Raw genomic sequence first — 25,714 nt, 5'->3', positions numbered from 1 at the left:
GGGACTATCATATGTTGAAAGACTGGAGCGACTAGGCTTGTATACACTGGATTTAGAAGGATGAGAGGAGGTCTTATCGAAACGTATAAGATTATTAAGGGGTTGGACACGTTAGGGGCAGGAAACATGTTCCCAATGTTGAGGGAGTCCAGAACAAGGGGCCACAGTTTAAGAATAAGGGGTAGGACATTTTGAACTGAGATGAGGAAAAACTTTTTCAGTCAGAGGAGTTGTGAGTCTGTGGAATTCTCTGCCTCAGAAGGCAATGGAGGCCAATTCTCTGAATGCACATTCAAGAGAGAGCTGGATAGAGCTCTTAAGGATAGCGGAGTCAGGGGGTATGGGGAGAAGGCAGGAACGGGGTACTGATTGAGAATGATCAGCCATGAGCTCTATCTAGCTCTCTCTTGAAAGCATTCAGAGAACTGGCCTCCATGATCACATTGAATGGCGGTGCAGGCTCAAAGGGCGAATGGCCTCCTCCTGCACCTATTGTCTATTGTCTATTGTCTATAAAGATTTTTGTCTAAAATTGTCTATTGTCTTCATCTAGTGCATGATAAAGTCCAGTAAAGTCTGATTAAAGATAGTCCAAGGGTCTCCAAAGAGGGTTGATGGTAGGTTTGGATCGCTCTCTAGTTGGTGATAGGATGGTTCAGTTGCCTGATAACAGCTGAGAGAATCTGTCCCTGAATCTGGAGGTGTGTGTTTTCAGGGGAGAAGAGGGAGTTTACTCATGACTTCCCTTCTAAACTCCAGCGAGTACAGGCCCAGTGCCATACATGTTAACCCACTCATTCCTGGGATCATTCTTGTAAACCCTTCTCTGGACCATCTCCAGCGCCCTGGCCACATTTGGGTGGCACGGCGGTAGAGTTGCCACCTTACAACACGTGCCGCGCCGGAGACCCGGTTCGATCCCGACTACGGCGCCGTCTGTACGGAGTTTGTACGTTCTCCCCGTGACCTGCGTGGTTTTTCTCCGAGATCTTCGGTTCCCTCCCACACTCCAAAGACAGCGCGGAAACAGGCCCTTCGGCCCATCGAGTCTGCACCGACCAGCGATCCCGCACATTAACACCATCTACACCCACTCTGGGGACAATTTTTACATTTACCAAGCCAATAAATCTACATACCTATACATCTTAGGAGTGTGGGAGGAAACCGAAGATCACGGAGAAAATCCACGCGGGTCACGGGGGAGAACGTACAAACTCCGTACAGACGGGCGCCCGTAGTCGGGTCTCCGGCGATGTATTCGCTGGAAGGCAGCAACTCTACCGCTGCGCCACCGTGACCGCCCTTTACGGGTTCACTAAGCCCATTAGGCTTCCTAAAAATACACTCGTGTTTCGATGCGATGCGTTCCTCAGTTAGCACGAGACATTTTTGCTGAGGGCCCGTTCAGGTGGAAACGTGGTATTTACATTTGCTTCAGCGGCCTCAAGGATCATTGTGCACTGAAGAGTGAACATGATGCAGGCCTCTGAGGCAGAGAGAGAGAGGGGAGAGAGAGACAGAGGGGGAGAGAGAGGGGGGAGAGAGAGGGGGAGAGAGAGGGAGGAGAGATGGGGGGGGGGGAGAGAGAAGGGGGGAGAGAGAGGGGGGGAGAGACAGGGGGGGAGAGAGAGGGGGGAGAGACAGGGGGGAGAGAGAGGGGGGGGAGAGAGAGGGGGGAGAGAGAGGGGGAGAGAGAGGGGGGAGAGAGAGGGGGAGAGAGGGGAGAGAGAGAGGGGGGAGAGAGAGAGGGGGGAGAGAGAGGGGGAGAGAGAGGGGGGAGAGAGAGAGGGAGAGAGAGAGAGGGGAAGAGAGAGGGAGAGAGAGGGGGGGAGAGGGAGAGGGGGAGAGAGAGAGAGAGGAAAACTAGTGATAAACTGTTACTTTTCCTAATTAACTGATAATGTATGCCAGTGTTATGGGAGCATGATAAATGGCAAAAAAAGAAAGAAAAAGAAAAAAAAAGAGAGAGGGGGAGAGAGAAGGAGGGAGGGAGAGAGAGAGAGAGAGAGAGAGAGAGAGAGAGAGAGAGAGAGAGAGAGAGAGAGAGAGAGAGAGAGAGAGAGAGAGAGAGAGAGAGAGAGAGAGAGAGAGAGAGAGAGAGAGAGAGAGAGAGAGAGAGAGAGAGAGAGAGAGAGGAGAAGAGAGAGAGAGAGAGAGAGAGAGAGAGAGAGAGAGAGAGAGAGAGCCTTAGTTTACATCCACTGTTGTAACTGAAGTGCCGGCTAGAGTTGGCCAGGACCTCTACAGTGGCATCATCTGCCTTGGCGTGGAGCAGCTAACTTGCAGGGTTTGGCACAAGTCCCCACCATCTGCCAACGTGTGTTTGTCTTCAACGAAGTTATGGCGAGTCCGAGACTTGTAGTTGTAGATGAAGTTTATTGCAACCGCAATACACGAATACAGAATCAAAACAACAAGTCGCAGGACAACCAATATAAACTTACTGTCTTCCTTGAAGACTCAGACGAACTAACTAATTCGGGCGCCAAACGCACCCATGACATCGCTGGCCAATCAGCGATGTCCTTCCCTGGACCAATCCCCATGGTCGCGTTCCCACGTGACCTCGCTGGCCAATCCGAGGGTTCGACGACCTAGACCATTCTCCATGGTCGCTACATGACCCCCCCCAGAACCCGAGGTGCGGAACCTAGCTGGGAGCCTGATTTCGCGACCACAACGAGTACGGAGAGGGACAGCCTGAACCACAGGAGCCGGAGGTTCCGGACTTGGTGGAACAGCCGGAACGAGAGGTTCTGGAGGAACTACCGGCACGGGGGGCTCTGGAGGAACTGCCGAAACGGGAGGTCCTGAAGGAACTGTCAGAACGGGGGTTTCTGGACTGGGCGGAACTAACGGAGGTCGGCCTCTCCCGAGGGGTTTGACCGACCAAAACTGGTTGATCCGGGTCCAAATGGGCAGGTTTAAGCCCGGGACACCGAGACGAGTTCGCTCTTGCCGCCCATGTCTAAGGTGAAAGTAGCCGTTCCCTTACGTAACACCCGGAACGGCCCTTGATAGACCCTCTGCAACGGGGCGCGATGGGCATCCTTACGCAGAAAAACAAACTCACAGTCTTTCAGGGCAGCCGGTTCGTGTACCATGGAACACCATGGCGTGAAGTCGGCACTGGAGCCAGGGAGCCCACCCGTTCCCGGAGAGATGCTAACGCTGATGGGACCGAAGGGAGCAGGGCTGAAGGGTCCGAAAAAAGGTCTCCGGGTACACGAAGTGTCGAGCCATATACTAGCTCTGCAGACGACGCACCGAGATCTGGCTTAGGAGCAGTCCGGATGCCCAAAAGAACCCAAGGGAGTTGGTCCACCCAGTCCGGGCCTTCAAGCCTTGCACTGAGGGACGCCTTAAGTTGGCGGTGGAACCTTTCTACGAGTCCATTTGCCTGGGGGTGATATGCAGTTGTGGGTTGTAACTTGGACCCGTACAGTTCCGCCAGCGCGGCCCAGAGGGACGAAGTGAACTGTGGCCCTCTGTCAGTGGTAATAACTGCCGGGACCCCAAAACGAGCTACCCAATGGAGGGCCAAAGTCCTAGCACAAGACGCTGACGAGATATCAAACAATGGGAAAGCCTCTGGCCACCGGGTGAACCGATCCACCACCGTGAGGAGGTGGGTGTAGCCCCGGGAGGAAGGCAAAGGTCCGACCAAATCCACGTGGATGTGAAAAAAAACGAAAGGCCGGGACCTCGAAATCCTGTACGGGGGGCTGGACGTGGCGCTGGACTTTAGCGGTCTGACAGGGCACGCAGGAACGTGCCTACCCCGCTACTTGTTTTCTCAGGCCATGCCAGACAAACCTCGCTGCTACCAAGGCAGAGGTGGAGCGGATGGACGGGTGCGCCAACCCATGAATGGCATCGAAAACTCGGCGCTGAAGGGAAGGCGGCACTACCGGCCTGGGACGAGGAAGAGAAATATCGCACCAGACTTTCGTGCCCTCCGACCCACAAGCCACCTGGGCCAACTTTAATCCCGAAGTGGTGGACCGGTAAGCCGAAACGGTATCCGCCAGAAGCTGCGCCTCCGCGAGCTCCTGGGGATCCACCTCGCAGTCCACCGCCGAAATAGGGGGAAAAGCAGGTCTAGACAGGGCGTCAGCAACGGCATTAAGCTTACCCGCGATATGACGGACATCTGTTGTAAATTCGGAGATAGCAGTCAGGTGCCGCTGCTGGCGGGCCGACCATGGGTCAGACAATTTCAAAAACGCAAATGTTAATGGCTTGTGGTCCGTAAATGCCACAAATGGGCGGCCCTCGAGGAAATACCTAAAATGACGGACAGCTAAATAGAGAGCTAGAAGCTCTCGGTCAAATGCACTATATTTCAGCTCGGCCGAATTTAGTTGCCGGCTGAAAAAGGCTAAAGGCTGCCAATGGCCACCAACCTGCTGCTCCAGAACCCCACCCACCGCCACGTCAGAGGCGTCAACCGTCAGGGCCGTGGGGGCGGAGGGGCTCGGATGGACCAACATGGTGGCGTCTGCCAGGGCTGCCTTAGCTGCCGTAAAAGCCGACTCTGCGGCCGGGGACCACAACAACTCTACCGGGTTCCCTGCAAGGCATTGGAAAAGCGGGCGCAGGACTCGCGCCGCTGCCGGAACGAATCTATGGTAGAAATTAACCATACCGACGAACTCCTGCAGCCCTTTTACAGTGGTGGGCCTGGGAAAGGCCCGGATGGCTTCCACCTTCTCGGTTAAAGGTGCGGCACCGGCAGGAGTAATTCTGTGCCCTAGAAAATCAAGGGCAGGCAGGCCGAATTGACATTTGGAGGGTTGGATAATGAGCCCGTGGTCTTGGAGCCGCTGGAACACGGTCCTCAAATGGGCCTGGTGTTCCTGCACGGAGGGGCTGGCGACCAGGATGTCGTCTAGATAGATAAACAAAAAGGGTAAACCCCGGCCCACGCGGTCCATCAGTCGCTGGAAAGCCTGTGCCGCGTTCTTTAAACCGAAAGGCATACGCAACCATTCAAACAACCCGAACGGAGTTATAGTTGCAGTTTTTTGTATGTCCTCCGGTCGCACCGGAATCTGATGATATCCTCGCACCAAATCGATTTTGGAAAACACTACCGCACCTTCCAGCCCAGATGAAAAGTCCTGTAGGTGCGGTATGGGGTAGCGATCAGCCGTGGTGACAGCATTGAGACGCCGATAATCGCCACATGGCCTCCACCCCCCAGATGCCTTGGAGACCATGTGTAACGGCGAGGCCCACGGGCTGTCAGACTGACGGACAATTCCCATTTCCTCCATCTTCCTGAACTCCTCCTTTGCCACCACCAGTTTGTCTGGCGGTAGTCTCCTGGCCCGAGCGAAAACGGGAGGGCCTTCAGTGCGGATGTGATGGACCACACCGTGTTTAGCCGAAGGTGCGTCAAAACGTTGAACGAGCAGCTCTGGGAACTCGGCCAGAATCGCAGCATACGAGTCGGGGGCCGCGACGACGGCCTGGACAGTAGGGCTGAGCGAGGAGGCGATTGTCGGAGCGACGTGCTCGTCTTCGGCGGAAGGTCGGAGGTCGTTACCGCGGACATCAGGAACCAGTGAAAAAGCCCAGAGAAAATCTGCGCCCAGGATCGCTTGTTTGACGTCGGCTATGATGAATGGCCATTCGTACGTGCGGAGGCCTAAACCCAGGGACATTTTCCGTGTACCGAAAGTGCGAATTGGGCTGCCGTTCACCGCGATGAGGGTGGGACCTGTCTTACCCGATCTGGTTTCGAGGTCGGTCGGCGGCACTATGCTGACGATGGCTCCCGTGTCTACCAAAAATTCTGTGTCCGTGAATCGATCATGGACATAGAGGCGCCGGTTCTGGCCAATCGTAACTGCCCCTATGTACGATCGGCCGAGGCATTTCCCGCGAAGGTACAAGGCAAGCGGCAGTTGCGGGATTCGTTACCCCATCGTAGGTGATAATAGCACCAGCCGCGCTTGTGCGGATCTTTTTGGCGGGCTTTCGGAGAATTGGCGGGAGACGTGGCGCCATCTTGCCGTCGCTGTGGCGTGGTCACCGATGTCGAGACTTTGTTGATGGAATCCCCTGCCTTGTTTTTTCCCGCTATGAGCGCGTCCGCTTTCGCTGCATATGCTTCGGGGTCCTTAAAAGAACAATCCGTAAGCAGCAATCGGACATCCTCGGGGAGTTTTTCGCGGAATGCCTGCTCAAACATCGGGCAATCCGTATGCTCACCGGCTAGCACCATCATTTCGGCCATGAGGACGGAAGGCAGTTTGTCTCCAAGCTCCGGTAGGTGCAGAAGTTTTGCCGCACCACCATGCTTTTTTAACCCGAAGGTCCGCAGTAATACCTTCTTCATGGTTTCATACTTGTCTTCCGCAGGTGAATTTATTATGAACCGCATCACGCGCTTGGTTGTGTCCGGCGATAGCGCGCTGACGAGGTAGAAGTACTTCGTGGAATCATCCGACACCTTCTTTATATGGAATTGGGCCTCGGCGTGGATAAACCAAGCTTGCGGTGCGTACGTCCAAAATAACGGAAGATGAACGTCCGCCGCGCTTGACTCCGGTGTGCCCTGCTCAGTCATCGTCAACGAGGCGTCGGGTTTTTCTCAGTCGGTGATCGTCCAGATCACGTTCGGGGTCACCAATATGGCGAGTCCGAGACTTGTAGTTGTAGATGAAGTTTATTGCAACCGCAATACACGAATACAGAATCAAAACAACAAGTCGCAGGACAACCAATATAAACTTACTGTCTTCCTTGAAGACTCAGACGAACTAACTAATTCGGGCGCCAAACGCACCCATGACATCGCTGGCCAATCAGCGATGTCCTTCCCTGGACCAATCCCCATGGTCGCGTTCCCACGTGACCTCGCTGGCCAATCCGAGGGTTCGACGACCTAGACCATTCTCCATGGTCGCTACAAAGTAATGAATGTGAATTGTGGAAGGTCGTTGATTCCTTTGCGGTGAACACAGAACGTCGAACAGCACGCTGATAGAAGCAGAATACTGGAGTAACTCAGCAGGACAGGCAGCATCTCTGGTCTGACGAAGTTCTCGACCCGAAACGTCACCCGTTCCTTCTCTCCAGAGATGCTGCCTGTCCCGCTGAGTTACCCATGCATTCTGTGTGTATGTTTGGTTTGAACCAGCATCTGCAGTTCCTTCCTGTTCATAAGACAGTGCGGCACAGGAACAGGCCCCAGATTTACAACTCTCTGACTGAAAAGGTTTTTCCTCATCTCCATTCTAAATGCACTACCCCTTATTCTTAAAATGTGGCCCCTGGTTCTGGACTCCCCCAACATTGGGAACATGTTTCCTGCCTCTAACGTGTCCAACCCCTTAATAATCTTATATGTTCCGATAAGATCCCCTCTCATCCTTCTAAATTCCAGTGTATACAAGCCTAGCCGCTCCAGTCTGCCTGTTCTTCCAGTTTGCCTGTGGCATCACTCAGTCTGTAGAAGGATCTCGACCTGAAACGTCTGTTCATTCCCTCCACAGATGCTGCCTGACCCGTTGAGTTCCTCAGGCAGTTTGGGTTTTTTTTTATCTCTCGAAGTTGATTGGACTTTGTCTGATTGGACTGAGTAGAGTTGCTGCATCACAGCGCCAGAGACCCGGGTTCGATCATGACTGCGGCCGCTGTCTGTATGGCGTTTGTACGTTCTGCCCATGACCCCGTGGGTTTTCACCGGGTGCTCCGGTTTCCTCCCACACTCCAAAGACGTGCAGGTTTGTAGGTTAATTGGCTTTGGTAAAAATTGTAAATTGTCCCTGGTGTGTATGTAGGATAGTGCTAGTGTGCGGGGATCGCTGGTCGGTATGGACTTGGTTGGTCGAAGGGCCTGTTTCCGCACTGTATCTCTAAACTAAACTAAACTAAACTAAGATATCCGCCTTCATATGTTAACACTGCCAAGGTATACCTGACATTTCTAACAGGAACCGTTGTTCACATCTGCGGTACAAAGGCATATCTTGTGGAAATTGGTGATAAAATTAGAAGTGTACATGTAAGGCACTTAATTCCGTCAAGAGACATACCGGGGAATATTGATGGGGTAGGTTACTGTGAGCGCCTTCCAGAAGTTGGTTCAGAGAAGACTGCGGGAGAGATGACATAAGGTTCTAATGAACCGAGTCACAAAGTGACAGCTTTTCCAAGTCAAAGAGCTGTTACAACGCCAACACAGGTTCTTTTTTGGAAGATCAAAGTGACTCTGCAATAGTTAGATCTGCATAGAATGTGAATACCGTGTACAACGTTCGTATTTTAAGAAGGGAATATAGGGCATAGGTAAATGTATGACACATCCTTAAGAGGGCGGCACAGTGGCGCAGCGGTAGAGTTGCTGCCTTACAACGAATGCAGCGCCGGAAACTCAGGTTCGATCCTGACTACGGGCGCCATCTGTACGGAGTTTGTACGTTCTCCCCGTGACCTGCGTGGGTTTTCTCCCAGATCTTCGGTTTCCTCCCACACTCCAAAGACGTACAGGTATGTAGGTCAATTGACTGGGTAAATGTAAAAATTGTCCCTAGTGTGTGTAGGATGATGTTAATGTGCAGGGATCGCTGGGCGGTGCGGGCCCGGTGGGCCGAAAGGCCTGTTTCCGCGCTGTATCTCTAAAATAAAATCTAAAAGAATGCACACATGCCTACATACATACATACATACATACATACATACATACATACATACATACATACATACATACATACATACATACATACATACATACATACATACATACATACATACATACATACATACATACATACATACATACATACACACACACACACCACAGTGTAAATGCAGAGCTAAATAAGCCAAATACACCGATCAGCCAAAACATTATGACCGCTGACAGGTGAAGTGAATCACATTGATTATCTTGTTACAATGGCACCTGTCAAGGGGTGGGATATATTAGGCAGCAAGTGAACAGTCAGTTCTTGAAGTTGATGTGTTGGATGCAGGAGAAAAGGGCAGGAGTAAAGACCTGAGCGACTTTGACAAGGGCCAAATTGTTATGGCCAGACGACTGGGTCAGAGCATCTCTGAAACGACAAGGGTTGTGGGGTGCTCCCGGTCAGCAGTGGTGAGTACCTACCGACAGTGGTCCGAGGAGGGACAAACCACAAACCGGCGACAGACAGGGTGTTGGGCGCCCAAGGCTCATCGATGCGCGAGGGCAACGAAGGCTATCCCGTCTGGTCCGAACTGTAGATAAGTGTGAGGTTATTCACTTTGGAAGTAAGAATAGAATAGAATAGAAAGGCAGATTATTATCTGAATGGTGTCAAGTTAGGAGGAGGGGGAGTTCAACGAGATCTGGGTGTCCTAGTGCATCAGTCAATGAAAGGAAGCATGCAGGTACAGCAGGCAGTGAAGAAAGCCAATGGAATGTTGGCCTTCGTAACAAGAGGAGTTGAGTATAGGAGCAAAGAGGTCCTTCTCCAGTTGTACCGGGCTCTGGTGAGACCGCTCCTGGAGTACTGTGTGCAGTTTTGGTCTCCAAATTTGAGGAAGGATATTCTTGCAATGGAGGGCGTGCAGCGTAGGTTCACTAGGTTAATTCCCGGAATGGCGGGACTGTCGTATGTTGAAAGGCTGGAGCGATTGGGCTTGTATACACTGGAATTTAGAAGGATGAGGGGGAATCTTATTGAAACGTATAAGATAATTAGGGGATTGGACACATTAGAGGCAGGAAACATGTTCCCAATGTTGGGGGAGTCCAGAACAAGGGGCCACAGTTTAAGAATAAGGGGTAGGCCATTTAGAACTGAGATGAGGAAGAACTTTTTCGGTCAGAGAGTGGTGAAGGTGTGGAATTCTCTGCCTCAGAAGGCAGTGGAGGCCAGTTCGTTGGATGCTTTCAAGAGAGATCTGGATAGAGCTCTTAAGGATAGCGGAGTGAGGGGGTATGGGGAGAAGGCAGGAACGGGGTACTGATTGAGAGTGATCAGCCATGATCGCATTGAATGGCGGTGCTGGCTCGAAGGGCTGAATGGCCTACTCCTGCACCTATTGTCTATTGTCTATTGTCTATTGTCTATTGACAGAAGGTCGACTGTGGCACAAGTCACAGAAAATGTTAATGGTGGTCACGGGAGGAATGTGTCACAATACACAGTGCATCGCACCCTGCTGCGTATGGGGCTGCACACGGAGGACCAATAGCATGTTAGGGCAGGTGGTCATAATGTTTTGGCTCATAAGGTCATAATGTTTTGGCTGATCGGTGTATGTGCTTGTAGTGTAGGAAAATAACTGCAGATGCTGGTACAAATCGAAGGTATCACAAAATGATGGAGTAACTCAGCAGGTCAGGCAACATCTAGGAGAGAAGGAATGGGTGACGTTTCAGCTGCTTGCAGTTCTCACAGTCATTAAGTCATACAGCACGGAAACAGGCCCTTCGGCCCAACTCATCCATGCAAACCAAGATGCCCCATCTACTCTAGTCCCACCTGCTTGCGTTTGGCCCATATCCCTCAAAACCTATCCTATCCATATACTTGTCCAAACGTTTTTTAAACATCATTATTGTACCTGCCTCAACTACCTCCTCTAACAGCTCATTTTATATACCCACCATCCTTAGTGTAAATAAAGTTGCCTATCAGGATCCTATTAAATCTCCCTCCCCCCCCCCCCCCCCCGTCATCTTAAACCTATGTCCTCTGGTTCTTCATTCTGGACCCGGAGAAAACCCACACGGTCACTGGGGGAATGCACAAATGTCCACACATACTGTTGGAAAAATCTTCTCCACACTCCATCTTAACCGCACACCAGTTTGTTTTATTTAATCTCTGAATCAGCAAGTACAATGTTGGTGGCCTTGGGATAAAGGTTACATAGAAACATAGAAAATAGGTTTCAGGAGTAGGCCATTCACTGGAATTCACTGGAATTTAGAAGGATGAGAGGGGATCTTATGGAAACGTATAACATTTTAAAAGGACTGGACAAGCTAGATGCTGGAAAAATGTTCCCAATTTTGGGGGAGTCCAGAACCAGGGGCCACAGTCTAAGAATAAAGGGGAGGCCATTTAAAACTGAGGTGAGAAAAAACTTTTTTCACCCAGAGAGTTGTGAAGTTGTGGAATTCTCTGCCACAGAGGGCAGAGGAGGCCAATTCACTGGATGAATTTAAAACAGAGTTAGATAGAGCTCTAGGGGCTAGTGGAATCAAGGGATATGGGGAGAAGGCAGGCACGGGTTACTGATTGTGGATGATCAGCCATGATCACAATGAATGGCGGTGCTGGCTCGAAGGGACAAATGGCCTCCTCCTGCACCTATTTTCTGTTTCTATGTTAATATCCGCCCCTTCGAGCCAGCACCGCCATTCAATATGATCATGGCTGATCATCCACAATCAGTAACCCGTTAGGTCATGACCAGAGTATTGGATGAGGTAAAACTCCAAAACGTCACCCATTCCTTCTCTCCAGAGATGCTGCCTGACCTGCTGAGTTACTCTGGCATTTTGTGATACCTAAAGCTCAACAAATGGTGGTAAATGAGAGCTTGATAGGTCAGGAACCACAGCTTTTTTTTTCAGTCCATGATTAGAACAGATGCAGGAAAAGAAAAAGCCTCAAAGGCCTACAGTGAGTCATTAAGACCAAATGCCTCTGGTCTATCGATGTACAATGGCTGATTCTTTTCACTGCTAATGCCTCCAAAATTAATTAGATTGTGGCATTACAATCATAAACCCTATTAAGTCGGCACGTCTAATAGCAACTCAAAACACTGTAGGTTATGATTTACTGGTGTATCATTTTGGATTACGCCATGTAAGTACTGAATTTTAATTAAGCTGATGGAAGTTACAATTTGGACAAGGCATTTCTGAATCCCGTCACTGCTGTTTCTGTGCATGGAATGAATGAATTTGGCGCATCAAATAAGACGGCAAAACTTCCTCTGGGATGTCTCAGCAAGAGATGTCTCTGCATAGATAGTAATATTGCTCTCACAAAGAGTCCACTGGGCCACAAGGAACTGCAGATGTTGGAACTTTGAGTGAAACGCAAGGAGCTGGAGTAACTCAGTGGGGGGTCAGGCAGCATCTCTGGAGGCAAAGTCCAGGCAATGTTTCAGGTCAGGACCTTTGTTCAGACTCCAGTTCAGTTCAGCTTAGCTTATTGTTTGTCACGTGTTTCGAGGTACAGTAGACGATAGACAGTGGGTGCAGGAGGAGGCCATTCGGCCCTTCGAGCCAGCACCGCCATTCACCGTGATCATGGCTGATCATCCACAATCAGTACCCCGTTCCTGCCCTCTCCCCATAATCCCTTGACTCCGCTATCTTGAAGAGCTCTATCTAGCTCTCTCTTGAAAGCATCCAGAGAATTGGCCTCCACTGCCTTCTGAGGCAGAGAGTTCCACAGATTCAAAACTCTCTGAGTGAAAAAGTTTTTCCTCATCTCCGTTCTAAACGGCCGACCCCTTATTCTTAAACTGTGGCTCCTGGTTCTGGACTCCCCCAACATCGAAGATACAGTAAAAAGCTGGTTCATATGTTATAGGAGCAGAATTAAACCATTCGGCCCATCAAATTTACTCCACCATTCAATCATGACTGATCTATCTTTCCCTCTCAACGCCAATCTCCTGCCTTCCCCTCATAACTCCTGACACCCGTACTAATCAAGAATCTGTCAATCTCCACCTTAAAAATATCCATTGACTTGGCCTCCACAGCCGTCTGTGGCAATGAATTCCACAGATTCACCGGGCGGCACGGTGACCAGCGGTAGAGTTGCTGCCTTGCAGCGAATGCAGCGCCGGTGACTCGGGTTCGATCTTGACTACGGTGCTGTACTGTATGGAGTTTGTACGTTCTCCCTGTGACTTGCGTGGGTTTTCTCCGAGATCTTCGATTTCCTCCCACACTCCAAAGACGTACAGGTTTGTAGGTTAATTGGCTGGGCAAATGTAAAAATTGTCTCTAGATTTTTAATTTTTTTAGATTTACAGACACAGCGCGGAAACAGGCCCTTCGGCCCACCAAGTCCGCGCCGCCCAGCGATACCCACACATTAACACTATCCTACACACACTAGGGACAATTTTTACATTATACACAGTCAAGTGACCTACATGCCTGTACGTCTTTGGAGTGTGGGAGGAAACCGAAGATCTGGGAGAAAACCCACGCAGGTCACGGGGAGAACGTACAAACACCGTACAGACGTAGTCAGGATCGAACCTGAGTCTCCGGCGCTGCATTCGCTGTAAGGCAGCAACTCTACCGCTGCGCCACCGTGCCGCCCGTGGGTACAGGATAGTGTTAGTGTGCGGGGATCGCCGGGCGCTGCGGACTCGGTGGGCCGAAGGGCCTGTTTCCGCGCTGCATCTCTAAATCTAAATCTAAATCTAAATCTAAATCTAAATTCACCACCCACTGATCATCCTTACACTAGTTCTACTCCACACATTTGGGACAATTTGCAGAAGCCAATTATCCTACAAACCGTGATGTAACTTGGAGTGTGGGAGGAAACCGGAGCACCTGGAGAAAACCCACGAGGTCACAGGGCGAACGGACAAACTCCGTACCGACAGCACCCGTAGTCAATAGACAATAGGTGCAGGAGGAGGCCATTCGGCCCTTCGAGCCAGCACTGCCATTCAATGTGATCATGGCTGATCATTCTCAATCAGTACCCCGTTCCTGCCTTCTCCCCATACCCCCTGACTCCGCTATCCTTAAGAGCTCTATCTAGCTCTCTCTTGAATGCATTCAGAGAATTGGCCTCCACTGCCTTCTGAGGCAGTGAATTCCACAGATTCACAACTCTCTGACTGAAAAAGATTTTCCTCATCTCAGTTCTAAATGGCCTACCCCTTATTCTTAAACTGTTGCCCCTGGTTCTGGACTCCCCCAACATTGGGAACATGTTTCCTGCCTCTAACGTGTTCAACCCCTTAATAATCTTGTTGGGATCAATCCCTGGTCTCCGTTGCTGTAAGGCAGCAACTCTACCGCTGCGCTGTCCCTTAACAAAAAATGCAGTGATGTTGTCAGTTTTTGTCTACTTTTGTTGATTTGCACATCTGAAGTACAGTAAGAAGCTTCTCTCTGCCCTAATGTCAGTCTTGTTTCTCCAGTTCTTGCAGGATACGCTGGACGCTCTGTTCAGTATCATGATGGAATTTTCGGAAGACAACACATACGACAAGCTGGTGTTTGATGCCCTGGTAAGACCCCAGCGTCCCTTCTTCATCGTCTGTCCGCGTTTTCCGTCGCGGTGGAGCGGCGGTGGAGTTAGACAATAGACAATAGACAGTCGGTGCAGGAGTAGGCCATTCGGCCCTTCGAGCCAGCACCGCCAGTTGCTGCCTTACCAGCGATCCCCGCACATTAACACTATCCTACACCCACTAGGGACAATTTTTACATTTACCAAGCCGATTAATCTACAAACCTACACGTCTTTGGAGTGTGGGAGGAAACCGAAGATCTCGGAGAAAACCCACGCAGGTCACGGGGAGAACGTACAAACTCCGTACAGACAGCGCCCGTAGTCAGGATCGAACCTGAGTCTCCGGCGCTGCAAACGCTGTAAGGCAGCAACTCTACCGCTGCGCCACCGTGCCGCACTAGGTTGGTTTGTGTGATGTTCTGGGCCACGTCCTAGATGTGGTCGCAGTGAATGATGGGTATGTCCTGGATGGGATTCATTGATGCCCCCTTCAGTGGCAGTGCCCCCCGACATGTTTTCGATGGTGGGCAGGGGATGTGCCCATGGTGGACCGGCCTGAGTTCACAACTCACCGCTGTCTGCTGCGTTGCTGTGCGTTGGAACAGAGATGGGGTGGAGCACTGCATGGTGAGATGGCAAACCTAATTGGTCTCCTTTCCATAGAGTCATAAAGTGATACAGTGTGGAAACAGGCCCTTCAGCCCAACGCTCCCACACCGGCCAACAACGTCCCAGCTACAGCGGTCCCACCTGCCAGCGTTTGGTACATATCCCTCCAAACTGCTTCTTAAACATTGCGATAGTCCCTGCCTCAACTCTCAACTACCTCCTCTGGCAGCTTGTTCCATACACCAACTACCCTTTGTGTGAAAAAGTTACCCCTCAGATTCCTATTAAATCTTTCCCCCTGCACCTTAAACCTATGGATGTTACAAGGTAGACTCAAAATGCTGGAGCAACTTTTGGAAAGTGGTGAAATCATCGGACAAAGTCAGCATGGATTTACCAAAGGCAAATCATGTCTGACGAATCTTATAGAATTTTTCGAGGATGTAACTAGTAGAGTGGATAAGGGAGAACCAGTCGATGTGTTATATCTGGACTTTCAGAAGGCCTTCATCAAGGTCCCACATAGGAGATTGGGGTACAAACTTAAAGCACACGGTATTGAGGGTTCAGTGTTGAGGTGGATAGAAAATTGGTTGGCGGACAGGAAGCAAAGAGTAGGAATAAACGGGTCCTTTTCGGAATGGCAGGCAATGACTAGTGGGGTACCGCAAGGCTCAGTGCTGGGACCCCAGTTATTTACAGTGTATATTAATGATTTGGACGAGGGAATTGAATGCAACATCTCTAAGTTTGCGGATGACATGAAGCTGGTGGCAGTGTTAGCTGCGAGTAGGATGCTAGGTGGCTGCAGAGTGACTTGGATAGATTAGGCGAGTGGGCAAATGCATGGCAGATGCAATATAATGTGGATAAATGTGAGGTTATCCACTTTGGCGGCAAGAACAGGAAAGCAGAGTATTACCTGAATGGTGACCGATTGGGAGAAGGGGAGATGCAACGTGACCTGGGTGTCATGGTGCACCAGTCATTGAAAGCAAGCATGCAGGTGCAGCAGGCAGTGAAGAAAGCGAATGGTATGTTGGCATTCATAGCAAGAGGATTTGAGTTTAGGAGCAGGGAGGTTCTGCTGCAGTTGTACAGGGCCTTGGTGAGACCACACCTGGAGTATTGTGTGCAGTTTTGGTCTCCTAACCTGAGGAAAGACGTTCTTGCCTTAGAGGGAGTACAGAGAAGGTTCACCAGATTGATCCCTGGGATGGCGGGACTTTCATATGAGGAAAGACTGGATAGACTGGGCTTGTACTCGCTGGAATTTTGAAGACTGAGGGGGGATCTTATAGAAACATATAAAATTCTTAAGGGGTTGGAGAGGCTAGATGCTGGAAGATTGTTCCCGATGTTGGGGGAGTCCAGAACCAGGGGTCACAGCTTAAGGATAAGGGGGAAGTCTTTTAGGACCGAGATGAGAAAACATTTCTTCACACAGAGAGTGGTGAGTCTGTGGAATTCTCTGCCACAGAAGGTAGTTGAGGCCAGTTCATTGGCTATATTTAAGAGGGAGTTAGATGTGGCCCTTGTGGCTAAAGGGATCAGGGGGTATGGAGAGAAGGCAGGTACAGGTTACTGAGCTGGATGATTAGCCATGATCATATTGAATGGCGGTGCAGGCTCGAAGGGCCGAATGGCCTACTCCTGCACCTATTTTCTATGTTTCTATGTTTCTATGACTCCCTGAAGTTATTTCAATGGAAAGGTCTAATGAAGGTAGATGGCCATCCGGGGGAGTCTAAGAGGAGGGGGTCCGCTGGAGACGGGGGAAGGGGGCGTCACTGGGTGGTGAGGACTCCTTCCCAGAGAAGAAGGCCCAGAGGCGGAGGCGACGGAAGAAGAGCCCTACATGTTTTTAATGAAAATGGATGTTGCAGCTTCTGTGTCATCCTCTCTCAGAAGAGGCGCGATTGGAAGTGGTAAATGCTCAGAGAAGGGTTAGTTCAGATAAAATGACATCCCTTCAAAACGGGATTGAAAGTCGAACAACGAAATCATAGTTCCGTCATTTTCAATTTGACTTCACTTTTCACGGCTTGTTCAAGTGGAAGGGGAGTTGCAGTGAGTGAAACCTAATAAGCCCCTGTCCCACTTAGGCGATTCTTTAGGCGACTAGACTGCCGCCCAGCGATCCCCACACATTAACACTATCCTACACACACCAAGGACAATTTTTACATGTTACCCAGTCAATTAACCTACAAACCTGTACAGTCGTGAGTCGTCTCCAAAGAGTCGTAGCGTTTTTCCGGTCGCCGCTGGATTATGAAATGTTTTTAAAAATTTTGGCGACTGTTGGTTTGACGCCAATGGTCGTAGCTTGACGTCTCCTGACGGGGGCGCTGTTGTAGGTTGTCGCCAGGTGACGTAGGTTGTCGCCGGTGCTGACTTCGGTGAATTCCATTGACGACTGCCTACGTCAACCGGCGACAGGTACCGGCGTCAAAACCGGAGGCCAAAATGACGTGAACTGTCTTAGACGATAGACAATAGACAATAGGTGCAGGAGGAGGCCATTTGGCCCTTCGAACCAGCACCGCCATTCAATGTGATCATGGCTGATCATTCTCAATCAGTACCCCGTTCCTGCCTTCTCCCCATACCCCCTGACTCCGCTATCCTTAAGAGCTCTATCCAGCTCTCTCTTGAATGCATTCAGAGAAGTGGCCTCCACTGCCTTCTGAGGCAGAGAATTCCACAGATTCACAACTCTCTGACTGAAAAAGTTTTTCCTCATCTCCGTTCTAAATGGCCTACCCCTTATTCTTAAACTGTGGCCCCTGGTTCTGGACTCCCCCAACATTGGGAACATGTTTCCTGCCTCTAACGTGTCCAACCCCTTAATAATCTTATACGTTTCGATAAGATCTCCTCTCATCCTTCTAAATTCCAGTGTATACAAGCCTAGTCGCTCCAGTCTTTCAACATATGACAGTCCCGCCATTCCGGGAATTAACCTAGTAAACCTATTGAGGGCGTGCAGCGTAGGTTTACTAGGTTAATTCCCGGAATGGCGGGACCATCATCAGTTGTCGCCATCAGGGTCGTAGCTTGTCGTAGCTTGTCGCGGGTAGACGTAGGTTGACTTCGGTTGTCGTAGGTTGCCACGTGTGTGGTCGTAGGTTGTCATAGGTGCGGTCGTAGGTGGACGTCCTAAGTCGCGACGATTGGGTCGCCGGTTGTCGGTAGCTTGCCGTAGCTTGACGTCGACTAGGTGGTAGGTTGTTGTAGCTTGTCGTAGACTTTGTCGTAGGGGGGAGGGGGTCCAGTCACCGGTTTTTCGGCGAACTGCTACAACTATAACAGTCGTCGGCAGTCGCCTAGAAAATCGCCTAAGGGTTGGACAGGCCCTTATGGATTTGTCAAAGAGTGCAGGAAGGAACTGCAGACGCTGGTTTACACTGAAGATGGGTCGACCCGAAACGTCACCCATTCCTTCTCTCCAGAGATGCTGCCTGACCGCTGAGTTACTCCAGCATTTTGTGTCTATTGTCAAAGAATTGTGTGGAGCAGGACGCATCTTTAAGGTGGAGTTAGCATCTTTCGGGTCTTAGCACGTTAACCATGGCGATGCTTGAATAAAAAGACACAAAGTACTGGAGTAACTCAGCGGGTCAAGCAACATCTCTGGAGAACATGGAGAGGTGACGTTTCGAGTTGGAATCCTTCTTCAGACATGTTCTCCAGAGATGCCGCCTGACATGCTGAGTTACTCCAGTACTTTGCGTCTTTTTTTTGTAAACCAGCATCTGCCGTTCATTTGTTACTCTCAGACTCTGAATAAATTCTTATCGAAACATATAAGATTATTAAGGGGTTGGACACGTTAGAGGCAGGAAACATGTTCCCAATGTTGGGGGAGTCCAAAACAAGGGGCCTCAGCTTAAGAATAAGGGGTAGGCCATTTAGAACTGAGATGAGGAAAAACTTTTTCAGTCAGAGAGTTGTAAATCTGTGGAATTCTCTGCCTCTAAAAAGATAGAGCAAGGGATAGAATGGGGTAGATTGGAAGATCGGGAAATTCAACCTTGGGGTATGAAGACTGTGGAGGCCAAGTCAGTGGATATTTTTAAGGCAGAGATAGATCGGTTCTTGATTAGTACGGGTGTCAGGGGTTATGGCTAGGAGGCAGGAGAATGGGGTTAGGAGGGAGAGATAGATCAGCCATGATTGAATGGCGGAGTAGACTTGATGGGCCGAATGGCTTGACTCTGCTCCTATCACTTATGATCTTATGAGAGCTCCTTTCATGAAAGTGATTATAGGGGAAGGAAGAAGATGTTCTTGAATCTGGTGGTACATGCTTTCAAGCTATGAGTCAATGGGAGAGCACAGAAGAAGACGTAATGACCGGGGGTGTGACTGGTCCCTGATTATGTTGCTGTGAAGTAGGGTTGGGGTCGATGGGCAGGAGGCTGGTTTTTCGTGAGGTACTAGGATGTTTCTGCAATTTCTCTCTGCAATTTCTTGGCGTCTCGGGCTATTGGAGCCCCCACCATTTAAAATAAGTCATGTGGACGGCACGGTGGCGTAGCGGTAGAACTACTGCTTTACAGCGCCGGAGACCCGGGTTCGATCCCGACTACGGGCGCTCTCTGTACGGAGTTTGTACGTTCTCCCCGTGACCTGCGTGGGTTTTCTCCGGGATCTTCGGTTTCCTCCCTCACTCCAAAGGCGTGCAGGTTTGTAGGTTAATTGGCTTGGTATAAAAGTATAAATTGTGCCTCGCGTGTGTGCAGGAATCACTGGTCGGTGCAGACTTGGTGGGCCGAAGGGCCTGTTTCCGCACTGTATCTCCAAACTAAACTAAACTAAACATTGTACAAGACATTGGAGAGGCTGCATTTGGTGTAGAGGTTTGATCATTGAGGTTCAGTGAAAAGCTTTGGCAATGTGGATAATGGGAATAATATTTTGTGCAAGATTTGCAGGGAATGGAAGGATGTGCAGGGAGATGAGTGATGGTCTTGAAATTATGTTTGGCACAGATTTGGTGGGCCGAAGGGCCTTTTCTTGCACTGTACCATTCTCTGTTCTGTGCTGTACGACTCTATAAGCATTAATACCTTGCCTGCATAATTAAGCAGTTCACCTAGAACATTGCAGTAGCAGCAGCAATCAGCAGTAGCAGCAGCAATCAGCAGTAGCAGCAGCAGCAATCAGCAGTAGCAGCAGCAGCAATCAGCAGTAGCAGCAGCAGCAATCAGCAAAAGCAGCAGCAGCAAGCACAGTAGCAGCAGCAGCAATCAGCAGTAGCAGCAGCAGCAGCAAGCAGAAGTAGCAAGCAGCAGCAGTAGTAGCAAGAGCAAGCAGCAGCAGTAGCAAGCAGCACCAAGCTGTGTTGCTTGGGAAGTAGTGTGTGGGGATTGTGTGGGGATTGTGTGGGGATTGTGTGGGGATAGTAAGGAGTAAGACCTGTGTGATCTCCCGGACTAGTTTCGATCGCCTAGCTTGGGGTCGGAGAGGAATTTCCCGGATTTTTTCCCAAATTGGCCTGGGTTTTTTATCCGGTTTTTCGCCTCTCCCAGGAGATCACTCAGTTCTTTTGGGTGGGCGGTTGGAGCGGTTGGAGTAGCGGCCGGGCGGTAGGTTTAGTAACTGAGCGCGGGGCTTTGTTTGGAGAGTATGACTGCCAGGGCAGTTTTTTGTTCTGGGTGTCAGATGTGGGGAATCTGGGAGTCTGATAGTCTTCCAGACATCCACATCTGCGCCAGGTGTGACGAGATGGGGCTCCTAAGGGACCGTATTAGGAACCTGGAGCGGCAGATTGATGACCTCCGTCTGATCAGGGAGAGTGAGGAGGTTATAGATAGGAGTTACAGGGAGGTGGTCACTCCTAGACCACGGGAGGTAGACAAGTGGGTCACTGTTAGGGGGGGCAAGGAACAGAGGCAGGGACTAGGGAGTACCCCGGTGGCTGTACCCCTTGGAAATAAGTACTCCTGTTTAAGTACTGTTGGGGGGGACAGCCTACCTGGGGGCAACGACGGTGCCCGGGCCTCTGTCAAGGAGTCCGGCCCTGTTGCTCAGAAGGGTAGGGAAAGGAAGAGGAGAGCAGTAGTAATAGGGGACTCTATAGTGAGGGGGTTAGATAGGCGTTTTTGTGGACGCAGTCGGGAGACCCGGATGGTGGTTTGCCTCCCTGGTGCCGGTGTCCGGGATGTGTCTGAGCGTGTCCAGGATATCCTGAAAGGGGAGGGAGAGGAGCCAGAGGTCGTGGTACATATAGGTACCAACAATATAGGTAGGATAAGGGAAGAGGTCCTGAAAGGAGAATTCAGGGGGCTAGGAAGTGAGTTTAAAAAAAAGGACTTCCAAAGTAATAATCTCAGGCTTACTGCCTGTGCCACGCGATAGTGAGAATAGGAATGGAGTGAGGTGGAGGATAAATACGTGGCTGAGGAACTGGTGCAGGGAGCAGGGTTTCAAGTTTCTGGATCATTGGGACCTCTTCTGGGGGAAGTATGACCTGTACAAAAAGGACGGGTTGCATCTGAACCCGAGGGGAACCAATATCCTGGCGGGGAGATTTGCTAAAATAACTGCGGAGACTTTAAACTAGTACGGTTGGGGGGAGGGACTCAAACACAGATAGCTAATAGGCAGTGTGTGAGGCAGGAGGCAGAAAAGGGAAACACTCAGACCCAATATGTAGGAGAGAAAGAAGGGAAAAGAAATAAACTGAGAATAAGAAATGATGGGTCCCTTAAATGTGTATATTTTAATGCTAGGAGCATTGTAAGAAAGGTGGATGAGCTTAGAGCCTGGATTGACATCTGGAAGTATGATGTTGTGGCGATCAGTGAAACATGGTCGCAGGAGGGTTGCGATTGGCAATTAAATATTCCAGGATTTCATTGTTTCAGATGTGATAGAATCGGAGGGGCAAGAGGTGGGGGTGTTGCATTGCTTGTCAGGGAGGATATCACAGCAGTGCTTTGGCAGGACAGACTAGAAGGCTCGATTAAGGAGGCTGTTTGGGTGGAACTCAGAAATGAGAAAGGTTTAGCAACACTTATAGGGGTGTATTATAGACCGCCAAATAGGGAACGAGAATTGGAAGAGCAAATATGTAAGGAGATAGCAGATATTAGTAGTAAGCACAGAGTGGTGATTGTGGGTGATTTCAATTTTCCGTATATAGACTGGGAATCACATTCTGTTAAAGGGCTGGATGGTTTGGAGTTTGTAAAATGTGTGCAGGATAGTTTTTTGCATCAATACGTAGAGGTGCCTACCAGAGAAGGGGCAGTGTTGGACCTCCTGTTAGGAAATGAGATGGGTCAGGTGACGGAGGTATGTGTTGAGGAGCACTTTGGGTCTAGTGATCATAATGCCATTAGTTTCAATATCATTATGGAGAAGGTCAAATCTGGACCAAGGGTTGAGATTTTGGATTGGAGAAAGGCTAATTTTGAGGAGATGAGAAAGGATTTAAAAGGAGTGAAATGGAAATTGTTGTTTTATGAAAAGGATATAATAGAGAAATGGAGGATATTTAAAGGTGAAATTTTGAGAGTACAGAGTCTTTATGTCCCTGTTCGGTGGAAAGGAAAGAATAATAATTTGAAAGAGCCGTGGTTTTCCAGGGAAATTGGACACTTGGTTTGGAAAAAGAGGGAGATATACAATAAATATAAGTGGCAGGGAGTAAATGAGGTTCTTGAGGAATATAAAGAATGTAAAAGGAATCTTAAAAAGGAAATTAGAAAAGCGAAAAAAAGATATGAGGCTGCTTTGGCAAGTAATGTAAAAGTAAACCCCAAGGGGTTCTACAGATATGTCAATAGCAAAAGGATAGTGAGGGATAAAATTGGTCCATTAGAGAGTCAGAGTGGACAGCTATGTGCTGAGCCGGAAGAAATGGGGGAGATATTAAACAATTTCTTTTCTTCGGTATTTACCGAGGAGAAGGATATTGAATTATGTGAGGTAAGCGAAACAAGTAGAGTAGTGATGGAAATTAGGAGGATTAAAGAAGAGGAGGTACGGACACTTTTGAAGAATATAAAAGTGGATAAGTCTCCAGGTCCTGATAGGATATTCCCTAGGACATTGAGGGAAGTTAGTGCAGAAATAGCAGGGGCTATGACGGAAATATTTCAAACGTCATTAGAAACAGGGATGGTGCCGGAAGATTGGCGCATTGCGCATGTTGTGCCTTTGTTTAAAAAAGGTTCTAAAAGTAAACCTAGCAATTATAGACCTATTAGTTTGACGTCTGTGGTGGGAAAATTAATGGAAAAGATACTTAGGGACAATATATATAATTATTTGGATAATCAAGGCCTGATTAGAAACAGTCAACATGGATTTGTGCCTGGAAGGTCATGTTTGACTAATCTTCTTGAATTTTTTGAAGAGGTTACCAGGGAAATTGATAAGGGCAAGGCTGTGGATGTTTTCTATATGGACTTCAGTAAGGCATTTGACAAGGTTCCACATGGAAGGTTGATTAAGAAGGTTAAATCGTTGGGTATTAATAGTGAGGTTGCAAGATGGATTCAACAATGGCTGAATGGGAGATACCAGAGGGTAACGGTTGACAATTGTATGTCAGGTTGGAGGCCAGTGTCTAGTGGAGTGCCCCAAGGATCTGTGTTGGGTCCACTGTTGTTTGTCATTTACATTAATGATCTGGATGATGGTGTGGCAAATTGGATTAGTAAATATGCAGATGATACTAAGATAGGTGGTGTAGTTAATAATGAAGTAGAGTTTCAAAGTCTACAGAGAGATTTGGGCCTTTTGGAAGGGTGGGCTGAAAGATGGCAGATGGAGTTTAATGCTGATAAGTGTGAGGTGCTGCATTTTGGTAGGACAAATTAAAATAGGACGTACAGGGTAAATGGTAGGGAATTGAGGAATGCAGTGGAACAGAGGGATCTGGGAATAACTGTGCATTGTTCCCTGAAGGTGGAATCTCATGTGGATAGGGTGGTGAAGAAGGCGTTTGGTATGCTTGCCTTTATAAATCAGAGCATCGAGTATAGAAGTTGGGATGTAATGTTGAAATTGTACAGGGCATTGGTGAGGCCGAATCTGGAGTATGGTGTGCAGTTCTGGTCGCCAAATTATAGGAAGGATGTCGACAAAATGGAGAGGGTACAGAGGAGATTTACTAGAATGTTGCCTGGGTTTCAGCACTTAGGCTACAGAGAGAGGTTGAACAGGTTGGGTCTTTATTCTTTGGAGCGTAGAAGGTTGAGGGGGGACTTGATAGAGGTTTTTAAAATTTTGAGAGGGACGGACAGAGTTGACGTGGGTAGGCTTTTCCCTTTGAGAGTGGGGAAGATTCCAACAAGGGGACATAGCTTCAGAATTGAGGGACAAAGGTTTAGGGGTAACATGAGGGGGAACTTCTTTACTCAGAGGGTTGTGGCTGTATGGAATGGGCTTCCGGAGGAAGTGGTGGAGGCTGGCTCGATTTTATTATTTAAGAGTAAATTGGATAGGTATATGGATAGGAGGGGATTGGAGGGTTATGGTCTGAGTGCAGGTAGATGAGACTAGGTCAGGGAGAATGGTCGGCGTGGACTGGTAGGGCCGGACAGGCCTGTTTCCATGCTGTAGTTGTTATATGTTATATGTTATATATAGAAACATAGAAAATAGGTGCAGGACGGCCCTTCGAGCCAGCACTGCCATTCATTGTGATCGTGGCTGATCGTCCACAATCAGTAACCCATGCCTGCCTTATTCCCATATCCCTTGATTCCACTAGCCCCTAGAGCTTTATCTAACTCTGGCTTAAATCCATCCAGTGATTTGGCCTCCACTGCCCTCTGTGGCAGAGAATTCCACAAATTCACAACTCTCTGGGTGAAAAAGTTCCTTCTCACCTCAGTTTTAAATGGCCTCCCCTTTATTCTTAGACTGTGTGGCCCCTGGTTCTGGACTCTCCCAACATTGTGCACATTTTTCCTGCATCTAGCTTGTCCAGTCCTTTTATAATTTATATGTTTCTATAAGATCCCCTCTCATCCTTCTAAACTCTAATGAATACAAGCCCAGTCTTTTCAATCTTTCCTCATATGACAGTCCCGCCATCCCAGGGATCATTCTCGTGAACCTACACTGCACTGCCTCAATTACTTTATTGTTTATTGTCATGTGTACCGAGGTACAGTGAAAAGCTTTTGTTGCGTGCTAACCAGTCAGCGGAAAGACCATACATGATTACAATCGAGCCGTCCACAGTGTACCGATACATGATGTGGAAATAACGTTTAGTGCAAGGTAAACCCAGCAAAGTCCAATCAAGGATAGTCCGAGGGTCACCAAAGAGGTAGGTAGTAGTTCAGCACTGCTCTCTGGTTGTGGTGGGATGGTTCAGTTGCCTGATAACAGCCGGGAAGAAACTGTCCCTGAATCTGGAGGAGTGCATTTCCACATTTCTGTACCTTTTTCCCCGATGGGAGAGGGGAGAAGAGGGAGTGGCCGGGGTGAGACTGGTCCTTGATTATGCTGCTGGCCTTGCCGATGCAGCGTGAGGCCGCGTGGCGCAGAAAGGGTTAAAATCCTTTGGGGCAGACCTGCCCCGTCATGTACCCTGGATGCTCCTCGCAATATTACAAAAGTATTAACCCAGGATTATGGACAGAGAGCCATCCATTAGCTTATTTACACTGAAGACCAGTGGTGAAGGAACACGCTCATTAATCATACTAGAGCTATTTATCTTTCCTTAACATGCTAATCGAAAAGACCTGGAGGGAGTCAAATCCAATTTAAACACAGTGGAAATGGTGCTGTTTATGTTGCAGCTTGTCAGAGGCATTGAGGCCTGAAAGCAGAGGATTACCAAGTTTACTCCCTTGATATCCAGCAGGTGACAATGTAAACAAGCCCAGTGT

At 49.2% G+C, this 25,714-nt stretch overlaps 1 protein-coding gene across 1 annotated transcript in view; it reads left to right on the top strand.

Annotated features, from left to right (window-relative positions):
• LOC144598346 (dedicator of cytokinesis protein 2-like) overlaps positions 1 to 25,714 on the top strand; it is an 894,447-nt gene that overhangs the window by 226,608 nt on the left and 642,125 nt on the right. Inside the window, exon 20 of the mRNA XM_078408406.1 lies at positions 14,146 to 14,235. Within this exon, the coding sequence (XP_078264532.1) occupies positions 14,146 to 14,235 (90 nt within the window). The remainder of the gene's footprint in view (positions 1 to 14,145; positions 14,236 to 25,714) is intronic.

The sequence above is a fragment of the Rhinoraja longicauda genome, chromosome 1 (genome assembly GCF_053455715.1).
Source record: "Rhinoraja longicauda isolate Sanriku21f chromosome 1, sRhiLon1.1, whole genome shotgun sequence".
NCBI lineage: Eukaryota > Metazoa > Chordata > Chondrichthyes > Rajiformes > Arhynchobatidae > Rhinoraja > Rhinoraja longicauda.
This window is presented reverse-complemented; position numbering and strand designations above follow the sequence as displayed.